The 17,988-nt window shown below is 29.2% G+C and overlaps 3 protein-coding genes and 3 non-coding genes across 6 annotated transcripts in view; 1 reads left to right on the top strand and 5 right to left on the bottom strand.

The window, feature by feature from the left end:
* Positions 1-8,755, top strand: part of LOC111681257 (choline O-acetyltransferase) — a 74,919-nt gene extending 66,164 nt beyond the window's left edge. Inside the window, exons 5-9 of the mRNA XM_046950415.1 lie at positions 6,074-7,053; positions 7,110-7,232; positions 7,298-7,502; positions 7,568-7,768; positions 8,495-8,755. Coding sequence (XP_046806371.1) covers positions 6,074-7,053; positions 7,110-7,232; positions 7,298-7,502; positions 7,568-7,768; positions 8,495-8,692 — 1,707 coding nt within the window. The 3' untranslated portion in view covers positions 8,693-8,755. The remainder of the gene's footprint in view (positions 1-6,073; positions 7,054-7,109; positions 7,233-7,297; positions 7,503-7,567; positions 7,769-8,494) is intronic.
* LOC111681207 (DNA polymerase theta) overlaps positions 1-17,988 on the bottom strand; it is a 213,196-nt gene that overhangs the window by 178,222 nt on the left and 16,986 nt on the right. The gene's annotated exons all lie outside the window — the stretch shown is intronic.
* On the bottom strand, positions 3,247-4,439 carry LOC111681478 (extensin). The gene is made up of 2 exons (XM_023443268.2): positions 4,281-4,439; positions 3,247-4,210 (listed from the first exon to the last, which is right to left on the bottom strand). Exons 1-2 carry the CDS (start codon positions 4,285-4,287, stop codon positions 3,492-3,494), a joined length of 726 nt encoding a protein of 241 aa, XP_023299036.2. The 5' UTR covers positions 4,288-4,439; the 3' UTR covers positions 3,247-3,491.
* Trnar-ucg lies at positions 13,612-13,684 on the bottom strand. Its single transcript has one exon. It is a non-coding gene; the product is annotated as a tRNA-Arg (tRNA).
* Trnar-ucg lies at positions 16,179-16,251 on the bottom strand. The gene has a single exon. It is a non-coding gene; the product is annotated as a tRNA-Arg (tRNA).
* Positions 16,546-16,618, bottom strand: Trnar-ucg. The gene has a single exon. It is a non-coding gene; the product is annotated as a tRNA-Arg (tRNA).

Here is a 17,988-nt window from a genome sequence, read left to right as displayed (position 1 = left end):
AATTAGCAGTTAAAAATACATAAAATTACTAATGTTTTTGTCAATAATTATTTTTACCAAAATTTTGTTTTTAAATTGAGACAAATGCAAAACATAATAATACCGATAAAAAAAGATAAAAGCTCCAACATATACATACATACATACATATGTACATTCATACACTTGTTGATGATATGCCTTTAACGGAAACTATTTTATATTTGGCTTATCTGTTTCTTAACTATTCGTTAAAGGGCTGCTCTCGGTGTATAGTGTTTTTTTCTATTCATTATAAAAAATTAAAATCTTTAATAAAGAACATTTTAATTTGGCACATAAAAATTTTATAAATATTTGTATTTAGTTTTTTCGATAACTAGTAGAGATATATTTATGAAAATTTGCAGAGTCGGAGCTTAGATATTTTTAATAAAATTAGAATGTGTGTTTAAAAACTATAAAAAAATCTATACCAATATATAAAACTGTCAAGTAACTCAACTCATAAAATCGATTTAAAAAGGTGAAAAGAAAAAACCCCTGTATGATAAAAATCTCCAATTTTGACTTCAAAATTCTTGACCGATTGAGCTGAAACATTGTGTATGAACTGCTATTAAATTGTACTAACTTTGGTACTAATTTCATTAAAATCTATTTTTTGGGTTGGGTCACTTGACACAAAATTGTTCACATATATTTAATGGATCTAGCCATGTCCGTCCTTAAATTTATAGAGTCCAAACAAAAACAGCCAGAAGGCTATCCCGCTGAAAATACAGTTTAAACTGTGATAAAAAGCTATAAAATACAATTCAACAACACCAAGTTTTATGGAAAGCAAAACCTTTTTTAGAGATAAAAACTGTTAATGGAACCATATCTTTAAATACACTCTTCGCATATCAAGAGTATTCCTATTTAACAAATATTTACTAAGCGAAGACGTTGTTGACCCTATTCTTCCATATAATGTTCCCTTTAGCAAATCGCTTCATCGCTTATAACTGTCTTAATAATAAGTGACGAAATACGACATTAAAAAGTTGTATAGCAACATTAAGAAGTTGTATAGCAACAATAGCCCTTCGAAATTTTATGAGGATCGATCGATGCCAAGCTAATAAAAAGAGTTTTAAAATATTTTGAATTATTTTCAGTTTATTCTGTCAGGATCAAAAGATGTATAACAAAATATTTCAATTTTTTTTGAAAAAATAATATTGAAAAATTTTAATAGATTTTTAAGGATAAGAATTTTAAATGGCATTTTTGACAGATTTTCAACATAGGGGTATAAAATAAAAACAATACGAAATATTTCCCAACTCTTCTTGTTGGCTTGACAATAAAACATTTAAAATATTTTTTGAAAAATTTACTTTTTAAAACTTTTTAGTCCTTTTGAAAGGACACAGGATCACGAAAAAAATTAAAAACGCACATTTTTTCCCTTAAATTTATATCATCAGACGTATATCATCCGGCTCTTGTCTAACGAATTTTTTCTTTTTTTTTCTTTTTATCATCAAATTGGTTAAATATTTCCGAATTAAGGTAAAGAACTTAAATGCTTTATTATTAAAAATAATCACCCATGCCCGACTATACTTTCCAACTTGTTTTAATTACCGATAATTTTCCGATTTTTAATATAAAAATGCTGATAAGTGCTGATTACTTTTTGACAAATTTGCCGATTTTCCTTCAAAATTATCTGGCACCCCTGGATGAATGTAGGTGTATACGAGTCTTGCCAGCCTGTATAAATATTGTGAGAGTGTCAAATGTTGTGGAATGATGGGGAATGATGGGTGAAAGGTGTCTTATACAAGTGATACCATTAAATTTTGTTTCCTTCATATCAGATTTACCAGAGTGCGTTCTGTGTAAGAACTAAGTCCTTGATGATTCGTACTTCCGGCAGCATGTGTGCATAAAAACCAAAAGTACTAAAAATTAGTTTTCCTACAGTTTTGAATTAATTTTATGTTTCTTGAATTATTATTATAATCAATTAAAAAATTCACTTTTATAAGTTATCACTTCAATATGATAAAAACGAAAAAGTACCATAAAGTCATCTTTCATTGGTTCTCACTTACTACGGATTCTATATGTTTAATATTATGTTTCTATGCACATTTTCATAGAAAATTCAAAAGTACTTTTTGAAGAACGAAAGTACTTTCTCGATAGTATGTCTTACAGAATTATGGTAGATTTGGGTCCCGAAGATGTATGGAATCTTCGGGCAATTGATTTCAACAAACATTTAGACAGACAAGCATTGTTTTATTATAGTTGGCAATGGCGTGTATACAAATGAATAAATTGGACTTTTTCCTTAAATATTTTAATGTTTTTAAAGATACAGCCTTTTGTTTTTTGTCAGTCGGAGGAGTCCAATTATTTGTGTAGACATTTGTTTTGATACAATACATTATAATAAACAACAAGTACGAAATTATAGTCGGTCGAGGACGACCATATAAACTCTGCACCTGTTACAAAAATTAAATGAGATTTAGTTTTCATAATAAAATATACAAGTTGAATTGTACCTTGCCTGAGATATACTTAAGCCATTTATTATTGAATAAAACTGTGGACATTTAAGTCAAATTTTGAAGGGGGCATTTTAAAGGCGCTAGACCCTAAAATTATAGAGTTCATGATAGTCGTCAAGGCTAGTATAGAACTTAGTTTTGCAGCTTTTTGTCGAGATACGAATATATTACACATAATTATGAACTTAAAAGCCCTATTCGCCGGGTTCAGTTGTATGGAGGCTAGGTGTAATAATCGACCGATATTAACTATTTTCAATATGCTTCGTCTATACTTCGTTCCTGGGACAATAAAATGTAGAATGTACCAAATTTCATTGAATTATCTTCAAATTTGTGACTTGTAGTTTGATTACAAGGTTTACATGGACAGACGGACGGACACAGCTAAATCGACTCAGAAAATGATTCTGTATAGGTATAGGACCAATATTATTGTGCGTTACAAACATCAGCACAAACCCAATATATCCTCTCCACTAAATTGTTGTAGGGTACTTATAATAAAATCGATTTTGAATTTTTGGTCATACAAAGGGTCGGAAAATTATATTGAATATCAAACTTCTATATACCGTTTTCACGAAGGTGAAGGGTATAATAAACCCTTTTTTAAATGGTAGACATAAAGTAATTAATTAATAATGATATTGATAACGACAAAAACCCAAATAATAAGTATAAATAAAATAAGTTTTGGTCGATTGGCACATTGGTATCAATCATAGCATTATTGTAGTAATTATATTGAAATAATTTAGTAATGTTTGCTTAGCAATGATTTTTGCAAGTGTACATATGTATGTATGTAGGTATGTAATGTAATCTATAGTTAATATTATCGCTAATCTCCGCTTGTATCTTTTATTTCATATTATTAGAAAATAAAATATAAATTTATTGAATTATAGTGTGTGACCTGGTTGTAGCGCTAATTACTTAAGCTTTTGGTGATTTTTTGGCTGGAGCTTTAGGTTTATTAGACGTCTTCTTGGGGGCCTTTTCAGTTTTGGTTTTTTTGCCGTTCTTGCTGGGCTTAGTGGAGGACTTCTTTTTGTTGGTAGTTGGTTTTTTCGGTTTCTTACTAGACTCGTTGGCAACAACTGGTGGAGTGGGAGCAGGAGTTGGAGGTAATGGAGCCAAAGGTTTTGGTGCCTCCTCTACAACTGCAACAACTTGTTCTTCTTTTTGTACAGGTTTGATTTCTTCGTGTTTGGGTGTTTCAAGAGCAGCAACTGGGGGTTTGGGAATTTCAAATGGTAATACGGCTGGTTGAAGAGCGGGCATTTCAACAACAGGTGAGGGTTTCAATGGATTGAAAACAGGGGGATGAGGAACGTTGGTGATTTCCAAGGGCGTAAGGAAACCATCCTTATTAGGTTTACTGGGCATAGGAGCAGCTAGTGGCAAATCTTCTACAGCAGGTGCTGGAATATATCTATTGGGAGCAGTGCAGGATTGCAAAACGAATGTAAACACTTCTCCGGGATTACAGGTTACAGTCATTTGTTTAGCAAATAAACGTGGACATATATAATACTCCGAGTTACTTTCATAGCTGGGCCAACGTATGCCAAGTTCCGATTTAGCGCATGTCAACTCGTATTTTTTGGCTTGAGCAATAGCAACAAGGCTCAAGGTGGCTAGCAAAAGTCCGGCTGCATAAAAGATGTAAATTTTGTTTTTTTTTTAAATATTTTTAAAATGTAAAATTTTTTATTTTCTTACCTTTCATCTTAAATATTCTTTCGTATTCCGTATCCGTTTGCAAAAGATGAAAATGATGAACTACTTTGATTTTTTGATAATTTTCATTATTTATACTTTTTCAAATTTGTTATTGTTTCTTTAATTATTTGAAATATTTTTAATATATTTTATTTCTCCCAAAAATTAATGATTTGTTGTTAAAGATAACCGAGATAAAAGACCAAAAAATATACATGAATTTTGATAAAAACTAATTTTGTCATTTCGTAATTTAATAGATTCATTTGGTTTTTTCGATCTTTATCAATAGCAATATTTTTGATAACATTTATTTGAACTTTTTACAAGATTTTTCTTATTTTAATATTTTTTAGAAATGATAATAAACACAAAGAATTGGGCAGTGAAGCCAAGACAACGAATCGTTGAATACTTTACAAAAATATTTATTTAAACAACTATTATGATGTAAATGTGAAATATTGCTTTTTTTCAGAGTTCTATATAGACTTACTCTAAAATGAGTAAGAATAACAAAATATTTAAATCAAAAAAATACATTCACTTATTTTCTGTTATCCTCATTTTTATATTTTGTACGAAATATTTCAGGGATAAAAGTTATAGCTTACGCGAATTAGTGAGACTGCTACCTGTAATGTTTTTAATGTCCTGGTGGTACAAAGTGACTGGGACACAGACAGCGGTCTAGCAGAAATTCCTAGCAATACAGAAGTGGTACTGTTGTACTGGACAATAGGGGGATAAAAGTTATTTCTTACGCGATGTTGTGATACTGATACCTGGGTTTTAATGGATTTTAATACTCTGGTGCTACAGTAGTCAGTAGTCTAGCACGAAATCCAAAAACTGGTACTATTCACAAAAAAACTTGCGAAATTCATTTAACAAAATATTATAAATATTTAGGAATTCTGCTAGATTCAAATTTGAAAAAGCCTAACCTACCGTAGTTACAAGCTTTCAAAATTTTATTATCAAACAATTTTAAATATTTAGAAATTATGTTAGATTCTAAATTTTAAATTGGAAATCTAGTACATAGTCAGGAAACAATAGATGCCTACTACACATGTCCTAAGATGTTCGGGTTAAATTGGAGCCTTAGTCCAACATAAGTAGTCTAATGGATGTGTACAGAAATAATGAATCTCTTAATTGGTGAGCAATATTGCACATTCAACCTTTAGACCTTTATGTTATCAGTCATCTCTATCTGCGGTTCGGCGAGACTTCTCATCTAGTTGTTAGCAATATTAGTGATAATGTCTACCTGTAGAGCACTATATGATCTCAATATTCGGGACAATATACCATTTTTGCCGATAGCCCAACTTCTATAAAACCTCTCTATTATATGGACCATGTAAAAAGGATTTGTCATGGCAGTATCTTCTGCCTGTAGAGTACTATAAGAACAAAAACTTATGTTAGATGGTGATTTATTGCTCATTTTAATATAGTAATATAAAATTTTTGGACTTGTTGTGTAAAAAACTTTATTTTTTATGTTCATGTAAAATTGATAAAAAAAATTGAATGACGCTTTATTTTGAAAATATATAAATTCAATTAACCGCTTATCAAATCACTACCAAAGACTTTTAATTGATAATTTAGTAAATAAAAATTAGGGCAGTACAAAACTCTTTGAGTTAATATATCACAAACTAAGAAAAATAATATTTATGTAAATTGCTCGAAAATCTAAATGCTTATCACAATTTAATCTCTTAATTACTTAGTTACTAACACTTTTTATAATCATAATTATATGTTTTCTATTCTAGGCCTACCACTACTGGTTGAACGACATGTATATGGATGTACGTTTATCATTGCCAATCAATTCGAATCCTGGTATGGTCTTACCGCCAAGACGTTTTACCACTGTTCATGATGTTGCCCGATTTGCGGCGCGTATTTTAGAAGGTATTATGGTGCACAAGGAAATGCTAGATAGTGGTAACTTACCACAAGAACGTGCTACATCGCGTGAAAAAAATCAACCTTTGTGTATGGCTCAGTATTATCGTTTGTTAGGCTCATGTCGCCGGCCTGGTATACAACGTGATTCCCAGTATTTGCCAAAACACAAAACCGAAGACGAGCATGTCATTGTATTTTGTCGCAATCAAATGTATTGCATTGTACTGAAGGCTCGTGATCGTGGCAAACTGTCGGAGAGTGAAATTGCTTCCCAAATTCTCTATGTGCTAAGTGATGCTCCCTGTTTGCCCTCAAAACCACCACCTATAGGACTACTAACGGCCGAACCAAGAACACAATGGGCTGAGGATCGTGCCACCTTGCAGTTGGAAGAGCATAATCATCGTAACATCGAATTAATAGAAACTGCTTTGATTGTATTGTGTTTAGATGAACCATTGCCATTGACATTTAATGCTCGCGGCTTTACAGGAGCAACTCCATCCGTGCATTATGCCGGTCAGAGGGATGAAACTAATATGGCTCATGAGATGATACATGGCGGTGGTAGTGAGTATAATTCTGGCAATCGTTGGTTTGATAAGACCATGCAAATTATTATTTGCACTGATGGCACCTGGGGTCTGTGCTATGAACATTCCACCTCAGAGGGTATAGCGGTAGTTCAATTATTAGAAAAGATCTATAAGAAAATTTTGGAAAGTCCCTCAGATGACAGTGGTGTACCTCAACATCATTTACCACCACCCGAACGTTTGGAATGGGAAATAGTTCCAGAAATTCAAAGACGTTTCGGACCGGCCTGTCAGTCAGTCGATAGGTGAGTTAATATATTTACAATTATACAATAAAAGTATATCTCAAATTTATTTACAGAGCCATTGATAATTTGGACTTTTATGTTTATCGCTATAAGGGTTACGGCAAGAATTTCATCAAAGCTTGTCAAGTTAGTCCAGATGCCTATATACAATTATCTTTACAATTAGCCTATTACAAGTGAGTTTTTATTTACACTCTGAACAGTGTTAATCGTTTTTAACGTTTCATTCGTTTATAACTAGATTATATGGACATTTGGTTGCCACATATGAAAGTGCTTCGACTAGACGTTTTCTATTAGGTCGTGTCGATTGTATACGCAGTGCCAGTACCGAAGCCTTGGAATGGGCTAAAGCTATGTGCCAGGATGAAGGACCCAATGTGGCTTTAGAAAGTGATCGTGAAGAGGAAGATGAAGCGCGTAAAGTTAAATTTAGCATATACAGTGTAAGTTAGAAGTGATTATATATGTACATATATGCATGTGTATGTCAAAATCTATTTTGTTACAGAAAGATTATTTACGTGAATTATTCCGTTGTGCGGTAGCACGTCAAACTGAAGTAATGGTACAAAATATTTTGGGCAATGGCATCGATATACCTTTACTGGGTCTTCGGGAAGCTAGTCGAGAAGTAACTGGCGAATTGCATGAATTGTTTACGGATGAATCGTATCAAATATCACAGTGTTTCCTGCTATCTACCAGCCAGGTATATCTTGTATATTTATATATATATTTCCAATAATTGCACTAATGCACCAAAGAGCACAATAAATTGCATGTATGTATCTATAAATTGCACTGCTAAGCTAGTGAGAAAAATTCCTAATACACTCTTCGATATTGTTAAGAGAACTAGTGTAAAATTTTTTAATTATTTTTGAAAAGAAATAATTAAGAAAAAAAATTTAATAAGAAGGATCTCGAAAAGTCGGACTGAAATTCTGATCTTAAATAATTGTATTGAATTCGATGCTATTAATTTCAATAACGCAATCATGTTTGCAATAATTGATTCTTTGAAGACATTCTTTCGCATTTAACAATGTTGTTGCAGATTTTTATTAGATTTGAGGTATAAAATAGCGACTTAAAATCAAACCTAACATTTTATATAAGTATATTTAAAAAATATTCTTAAGGTAGACATATAAGATTCGCCATAGCCGAATATGACCGATTTATTTGTTTTTCTATATTTATTTATTACATTAAAAAGCACTAAAAAACTTGTATAAGCACATTTAAAGCACTTAATTACAGAAAAAAAGCACACACTGTGAAAAAATGTATAAAGAGAAAACCTAATACACCCAGCACTGAGAGAAAAAAAAGTATATTAAATGCACCTTTGTAAGTCCCTATAAGTGTTTTAAACAAAATTAAAGAATAAACAAAACCAAACCAAACAAAATTTAAAAATTCCCCCCTTTAGGTGGCATGTAGTACCGATAGCTTTATGGGCTATGGACCGGTAACTCCAAAAGGTTATGGTTGTTCATACAATCCACATCCAGATGAAATTGTCTTCTGTGTTTCAGCATTTTATGCATGTGAAGATACAAGTGCTTCACGTTATGCCAAATCTCTACAAGATTCTCTAGATATAATGAGAGATTTATTGCAGAATTAAATGAAATAATTAAACACTATTATTGTTATTAAAAAAAATCCAAACGGAACAATTAAAAAAAAACAAAACAAATTGGGAATATTTAAACAAACTATAAAAACACAAACAATACATATCATAAAATGTACCTTAAGAAATTTTAGAACAATTATACAATACAATTAGTTTAATTACATACATATTAAACAAAGCAAAAAAACATATACATATAAATAAAAATTATTGTATGCAAATAAAAAATATATTAAAATATATTTATAAATGTATATTAGAAAATTACTATATAAAAATATTACAAAAGAAAAATTAAAAAAAGGAATCTTTTAGAAAACTGTTTAAGAATATTTACATGCATATATACTTATAAAAGCCAAGACTAGAACATTTTTAAAAAATTAATCACATCATTTTCCAACGAGCTATCTTAGCGGAAATTTCAAAATACACAATTGAAAAGGGTGATCTTGGGAATATTTTAAGCTATTCCCTAGACAGTTGGTACTAATACTTTCAAAAATTATTTTTATTAATTTCTGAGTTTGTAGTAGTAAATATATATTTTTCTTCTGCTTGGGTAGTTAACCGATATCTGTTTAAGAATCACAAAACTTAAAAATATTATTAAAGAAAATCCAGTTATCGAATAGTATATAGATTTGTTTTAATAGGTTCATTGTTATACCCTACACCACTATAGTGGGAAGGGTATTAAACGTTTGTGCTGATGTTTGTAACACACAAAAATATTGGTCCAATACCCTACTTAAAGTGTACCGATCGATTCAGAATCATTTTTTAAGTCGATTAAGGCATGTCCGTCCGTCTGTCCGGCTGACTGGTTGCCCTGTACCAAAAAGCATGAAATCGGTCTATTATTTCACCTAGCCCCCATACAACCGTACCTCCCGATTTGGGCTTTTTATGCCATAATTACGCCAAATATACTTGTAACCATTTGTATCGCAATGAAACTCAACAAAACTAACTGTTATTTAAAAATATATCCTTTTCCCAAATTTACCGAGGATCGGCCCATATTTGACCTATTTTATATAGGCCTCATTTAGAAATTTTAGTTTTTTTATCAATAAATTTTGCTTAAATATTTTGGAATTATGATAATATTCAACATAAAAGTTTCTTTATAAAAAGTAAAAATCATGGTGTAGGGTATTATATGGTCGGCCATGCCCGACTATACTCTCCTACTTGTTTTGTTTTATGAATTGGTGACACACCTTATTCTAATATACCAATATAGTTCCTATAAAACATTTTTTTCTTTCTCAAACTTAATTGAAAAATTGTCAAAAACATTTTTTTGGAAAATATAATACATAGTTATTTTTACTAAAAAGAATACCCCTAAAGATAAAAAATGAAAAACAGACATTTGTTATGTCAAAATTATTCAATTAAGAGCGCAAAGGAAATAAGAAATTTACACTTCTATGAAACAATTTTGAAGATATATGAAAAAAAAACAAAAACATAATGATAATAAACATCCAAAAAAAAAAATTAAAACGAAATTGTTCAAAAATTTCTTCATGAAAAATACAAACAAATTAAAAAAAAAAACAACAATATATAAAGATAAAAATGTAATCATTGTCATTGTCAAAATTCTATAATTATTGTCATTTGATCATGCCTAGGAGTGTATGAGTATTTGGAACTATTTATTAAGTATTTCCCAAAAACATGTTTATTTTTTCATTCATTATTATTTTGAGGTAGTAAGTACATAGTACATTTTTATTTACGTTAGTAATTTAAAGCAAAATTTTTATAGAAAATGTGAAGTTATTGAATAATTTGTTCTAAGAAAATATTTTACAAATAATTTTTTTTAATAAAAATAAAAATAAAGTGTTATAATATAGAACAATAGGTGGTCTAACTATAACTGTTAATACACAAATATTGTTTAGATGTAAACACCACAGTCACTTTTTAATTTCTAAAAAAAAAAAAAAATATTTCAAATAATGGGGGGTATATTGATTTTGTCATTCCGTAACACATCGAAATATTGTTCATAGAGCCACAAAAGTATATATATTCTGGGTCCTCATTAAATTCTAAGACGATCTAGCCATGTCTGTCCGTCTGTCGAAAGACAGAGGGTTGCTTTATTTGGTGGCACAAGTGGCCCCTCGAAAAGCAGCTTTAACAGTCATAAATTGATTAAAAAAAAGAAATTCGACATAAGTAAGTTTCTTATGATCCAAAATCACTATGCAAAATTTTATGACGATCGGTCTATATTTAACACTACCCCCCATATAAGGTCCCCTTCAGAAATAGACTTTAACGCTCATTACCGGCTTAAAAATACTAGTATCAAGATGAAATTCGACATAAGTAAGTTTCATACAAGTTAAAATCTATCTAACAAATTTTTTGAGGATCGGTTTATGATTGACCCTACCCCCTATATAAGGTCTCCGTCAGAAAATGACTGCAATGCTCGAAATTACGTAGCGATGAAATTCCACACAAATAAATGTAATACGAACCAAATTCTGTCTACCAAATTTTATGAGGATCGACCCATAATTAACCCTAACTCCCTTTATAAAGTTTCCTTCAGAAAATTATTTCAACGTTTATAGATGAAATTTGACATAAGTAAGTTTCATTCGAGTCAAACAAGGTTTGATGGTGGGTACTTAAGATTCGGTATAGCCATTTATAACACTCTTACTTGTTCTAGAAGAACTTAACTTGCATTACTTCTAGATAAAATATTTTCTTCATTCATAAAACCAGCATTTTTATATATAAATTTTGTTTTAAAATTCTTTTAGATAAATATAAAAATTACCTTTTTATATTACTTTTAAATGATTTCTTCACTTACCTGAAAAAAAGAAAAAGAGATATAAAAATTAAACTCTTTAAAAACAAATTAAAACATGTTTAGTTATCAATTATAATTAATAATATTGAAAAAATGTCTTATCAATAACACACGTTTTATTTTTCAATAAGTAAATGTATAATTAATTATTGTATGTCGGTACAAAGTTAAGACAGTCTAAAATTTGTTTGTCATACATATACATATATAGTACATATGTATATCTATATATAAAGTTGATTAAGTTATCTAATAACAAACGGAATTTCATAGCTGAGGAATACACATCTTGGTAGTTCTAAAGCAAAACAATTGCCTTCTAAGCAAGGTTGTCAACACGATACCGCTTAAATACCGTTCAAAACTTAATACCAGTATTGATTCGATATTGATACCGTTTACGGTAACGGTATCAATACCGAATCAATACTGGCATTATACTAATTTCAATACCGATACTGTGCTTCTATTCTATACTTCGCACACACGTATAGAGAGTACTTACTCTTCAAAAGACTAGGACTGGTCCCAAACAAAAGCATGTAGTTCAATAATGTATACAGGGAAGTACTTTTGGGATTACCTAAATCGATCATGTACTACATCTAGTTTGGTAGGATTCATTTTAAATTAATAAATAAGACAATGTTGAAGAAGCAAGAGTATACAATATTCCAGCAAAGAAAAAAAAAACTTCCAAACAAGCGAAAAAGAAGTAGAATTTACTCCATGGAAGAACTGAAAAAGACCTGAAGAAGTTTTGGTTTTAACACAGGCTTAACATAGGATGGATGTCCTTTTTAATTGATTCCAATTTTACTACATCTAAAGACGTTCACAGGAAGTAATTTTTATGTTCTTTGTTTTGGAAGTTATTAGGAAGTGAAATTGTAGTATTTCAACTAATTTGATTCAAAAAAATGTCAATAAACATCACTTCCACAGACGGTAAAAAATCTCTTTTGAAGTGGTGAAAAATGTTATTCTTTTGGCAGTAGAGATTGAATCAGGAGGAGCACTCCTGAATTCATTAATTGTGATTAATTTATATTATAAATAATTATATTGGTTTTATTGTTTAAAACTGCATATAGGAAACTTGTTTAAAGGAATCCAAAGCATATAATATGTCAACTTTATGAGAAATTATTTTCGGTAGTATCCCTTTCCTAAATTCTTAAATAATTTCAAAAAGTGCAACAATGTCCATGGTCATTAAGACATGCCACCAGATTTAACTTGTTCCATAACTTTAAGATTAATATATTAAATTATAGATATGACAATATCCGATTGATTTTGGATGATATTGGACACAACAAAATATCCCCGCCCCCTTAAGTACAACTACGTTTTGTATAAGAATAATCGGCGAAATTTAATAATGATCGACCCTTAATTGACAACATATTGGTCACAAATTATTGGTTGCAATTTAATAATCGGATAATTAGTTTAGAAATTATATGTTCATATAAACTTTAAGCCTTTGAAAAATAATTTGAAAAGTATAAACTTTGTGCACAGAGTGAAAAACATATATACACGCCTGTTAATTTTTAATAACATCCATTGTCAACGTATATTAATATAAATACGTATATTAATATAAATACGTGAACACCAGTCAACATTAAGCCGAATTGTTGCAATGTTGACAACGCTGCGTGGTCTTGTACTATATACTTTGACAACGGATGTTATTGAAAAATGATAAACACTTTGGTGTCAATTTGGTAATAGGCGTATATATATTGTTTTTTCCTCTGTGTACTTCGATAAAATTTAACGCCGCAACGAATTTAAAAATAATGTGTTTAACGAAATCGAAGAGGATAAGGTACAAAATCAGTTCGAAACGATAGTTTAATAGCTTTATAAAAATATGATTGAGTTAATTAAAAAATTAATATTTATAAGTATTTATGATCTAAAAAAAATGTTTAATACGACTTAAATATTTGTTTAATTTAATTATTAAGACTTTTTGTTAAAAAAGATGTCATTATAAAATTATTTACTAAATTAAAAATACAGAAAAAAATTTGTCCTGCGACCGTGACAGGACTCGAACCTGCAATCTTCGGATCCGAAGTCCGACGCCTTATCCATTAGGCCACACGGTCATACTTCACCCTGTAGCCAAATTGTATACAATAACTTGTTACTACCACTAAATAACACACATAAAGTCTGTTATAATTATGTTATACATATATAGAATAACTGTTATACATAAACAAAATTCACCACAAAATATATTTCAATATGGCAACAGTACCAGGCTGATATTAAATATAAAAAGTGTTGCCATATTATAAATGTAATTTTTCAGCCATTAAGAAAAATCGTTACATTTAAATAAATTTGTTTTTAATTGGCATTAAAAATGTATTTATTATATAGAAAATTATTATATGTAATAAACTTACACACACATACATATCATAAATAATTAAAAGTATTTACATAGAAAAGAAACAAGAAAGAAAACCTACTATATTTACATAACGTTAAATAAAATTGATATTATACAACATAAATATTGATATAAAAATATACATACTAAATTATTATAAAAAAATGTTATAGACAAAGTTGTAGAAAACTATATATTATTAAATTAGCAAATGTTGAAAAACCTAAAAATGTATTAATTATTATTGAAAATGTTGCTGTGTTTCAAATTATTCGCTTCAAAAAAAAAAATAATAACTGTGTTCATTGTTGTTTGTAGTTTACCTTATGCATTTTAATGAACTATCATTTAAAAAGTATATTGTAGAAAAATTACAAAGATTTATTTAAAAAAAAATTAACTTCTAAAGTATCGTTAAGTTTAACTGTTTATTGTTAATTTGCATTAATTTTATTATTAGAGAAAATGCATATTTATGTTATTGTTTTAACTTAGAGACTAAAACTTGTAAAATTGTTTTATTTCAGTTTAATCTATTAAAGTGTTCTATTATTGTATGTTGTATACTTTCAAATAAATACGTTTAACACCCGTTAATTGTTTTAGAGTGAAATATCTTGCGTGAATTTTTATTTGAATTTTGAAAATATTGTGGTAAGTAGTATATGAAGTTCGTACGCAATCCGAGTAGTATAGATTTTATATAAAAGGAATATATACTTAAAAAACAATTTTGTCATGTCGTTTGTTTACAAAAGGAATCATACCTTGTTTTTTTTAATATTGACTAACACATGAAATGGAAGCGTAGTTAATGTAAATATTTATGAAAATCGGCTAATTCTATAGGTGTTCCTTTTTTGTGTCAAATTATATTGTAATACTAGTAATTAGAAGTGACCCAGCAAAAAAAAATAACTTCCAAAGAAGCTAAAAAGAAGAAGAATTTACTTAATACAAGTATTGAAAATGACCTGAAGAAGTGATGATTTTAACACACACTTACATATATAGTTCATTATAGAAGGTATGTCCTTTTTATTTGATTCTAAATTCACTACATCTGAAGTCATTCTTAGAAAGTAATTTTTATGTTCTTTTTTTGTTAATAAACATCACTTCAACAGAAAGTAAAAAAAATCACTTACTGCTATTTTTGAAGTTATTCTTTTGGAAATACTTCGTTTAATTTTTGCTGGGGAGTTAAGGTGAAAGTGCACAACACACGTTGAGGCGGCAACGCGTTTTACGCTTTTCAAACTTTTCGCGCTTTACAAGCTGCAAGTTACACACAACGGGTCATTTCTTTTAATGTTTTTTTTTAACTATTACTGTTTTAAAAATAAAAATTTTAAGTTTTTTTTTTGTTTTTTTAAATTTTTTCTTTCATTGTTGATTAAATTAAGTTCATTCTTATTATACACAAAACAAAAAACAACCCTGATCAGCTGCCGAGGCGTCAAAAGTTGAAAGTTGCTAAATTTTTCGCGGCAGACGCGTTATAAACTACAGTGTGAAACTTGTTCAACTTTTTTTGACAGAAGCCTATAACTCGTTGCCGCGTACACCGCAAGTTGTATACTTCCACCTTTACGGACGTTTAAGTGTTTTCTTGAAATCAAACTTTGCAAGGACCTAAGGTCAAATGTGGCCAAATCGGCAAAATTTGAAAAGTCTGATTTTTTTTTTACTTCGGACAGACTTAATTATTGTTACGCTATGATAATTACCGATTTCGAGGACACCTTGTAAATATCCATTTGGGAGCCGTTTTTTTATAAAATTGAATTCATTATTAATTATTAATTAAATTTATTATTTCTAAACTCTAAAGATAACATTTTAAGTTCTGTCTTTAAAGGGCCTCTACCATAAACAATAAAATTTTGATTTAACCGAGTTGTTCATTAATTTTAAGTATTTTTTTTTTATCAAACATATAACAATTCTAAAATACACTTTAAAAGTTATGTTTTAAATTATAATCATTATTAATTGCGGTTACATACATATGTATTTGGATATAAATATAGAAACACCATGGTAACCGAGACTAAAAACTAGCAATACATGATTGTGTTGTGGTATTTAGACGCCGAGAAAGAAGTTAACACCCTAATTTGAACGCAAATGTAGAATTTTAACTTAAAACTTCCATCAACCCATAAACTTATTCTGGCAAAACTTTAAAAAGTTCCCTACGACCGAGACAGGACTCGAACCTGCAATCTTCGGATCCGAAGTCCGACGCCTTATCCATTAGGCCACACGGTCTATTAATTGCCGGGGATCCCAGAACATTTTATTAATGCCAGTTAAGCAAGACTTATACTAATCTTTTTTAAATTATTAATAAAATGTTAAGAATTTATTTGAAAACTTTGAATTTATTAAAAAAATTAATTTTAATTCGATAGGTAAAATACTTAAATGTAATTTCTCATTTTGTTTACTTAAGATTCAAATAAACAATTATATAGTAAGCATCAAATACAGTTAAACAAAGAATTCTATGTATTAAATAAAAATCATAAAAAGTATTTAAGAAAGTATATATATAACCACCCTCGACCGTGACAGGACTCGAACCTGCAATCTTCGGATCCGAAGTCCGACGCCTTATCCATTAGGCCACACGGTCCGTGCCGAAAGTTTGCTAAAATACATATTTAAATATAAAGACCTTGCCAATTCTAAATTGTATAACAATTTTGTTCTGAAACATTGTTGCCACTTAATTATTTTTTTTATAATGGTTTGAAGACTTGCTAATTACATACATGCAAATATATTTAATGTAGTAGTGGTTTAAACGCGAATTAAAAAAAAAGATAAAGATTTTCCTATGAATTTAAAAGCATCAAAACAAGAAATTTTAATGTTTGGGTATTATCTTATCAAAATTGGTCAGAACTTGTCAGAAACTCAGAATAAAGTACTGTACCTTTTACTAAAATCATTTGAAAAATTTAGGCCTGAAAATATTGCCAAACTAGAAGACATAGGCTTTAATTGGGGACTAAAAGGACTAAAATCGGATAAACTGTTTATATTTAAATTTAATGCTTGTCGAAAAAAAAACTTATAAAAATGAAAACTTTGAACCTTGAGAAAATCTAAACTGTAACGAATTTGAAAATTTTGGAGAACTTTAAACTTCATATTAATACAAAGAATGTGTCTACCAAGTTTCATCTAAATCAGAAATACCCCAAAACTTATATTTAATCAGATTGCTAACATTTGTATTTGTCAAAATAATTTTTATTATTAAAAAAAATTATTAAAAACCAACACAATCCACTCAACACCTTCTATGTAAGCAAAATTACAAGTACTCCTTTAACTCCCCATTTGTAAGTGAACGTCATCGTAGTGTTAAAATAATTAATTAAAATACTAATGAAGAAGTAAGTAGCTTAGCTTTTTAACTCATTACTTTTAATGGGTATGTCGATGACATAAACTTTATAAAATTTATAATAATAGGAACCATATGCTTCATATTAAAATCCATTTAAAGTTGATTTTAACGAATGGAAGATCTGTCTAATAAATGTTAACTTCAAATAAAATTGAAATATAAATCCCCATTGACTCAGATTGGAAAATCCAAACGTTAAGATAAAAAATTAAAAAAAAATTATTTACTAAAAAAATATTTAAGATAACATTTATAACAACAATGTATTAAACGATATATAAAATATTATTTTAAATTAATTTATTATCATAAAGAAATTACGCAATTTAAATATAACATAAACCTAATAAAATCATATAAAAAGCTAGAAAATCAGATTCATTAACACAAATCAGGTGAAAACGTCAGACAAGTTAGTTGGAAAACAAATAACTTTCAAAATGAAATGTAAGTACAATACTTTGTAAAATAATTTAAGAAAAAAAAACTACGTTTCCATAGTTCAATTTAATAATTTGCTCATTTTTATTGCTTATTCTTTAGTTCTTCACTTTGTTATAAGCTTGTGCCTTATGTGCATGTTCATG

Source organism: Lucilia cuprina, chromosome 4 (genome assembly GCF_022045245.1).
Source record: "Lucilia cuprina isolate Lc7/37 chromosome 4, ASM2204524v1, whole genome shotgun sequence".
Lineage (NCBI taxonomy): Eukaryota > Metazoa > Arthropoda > Insecta > Diptera > Calliphoridae > Lucilia > Lucilia cuprina.
The sequence above is the reverse complement of the archived record's forward strand: the minus strand, read 5'-3'. Positions and strand labels throughout refer to the sequence as shown.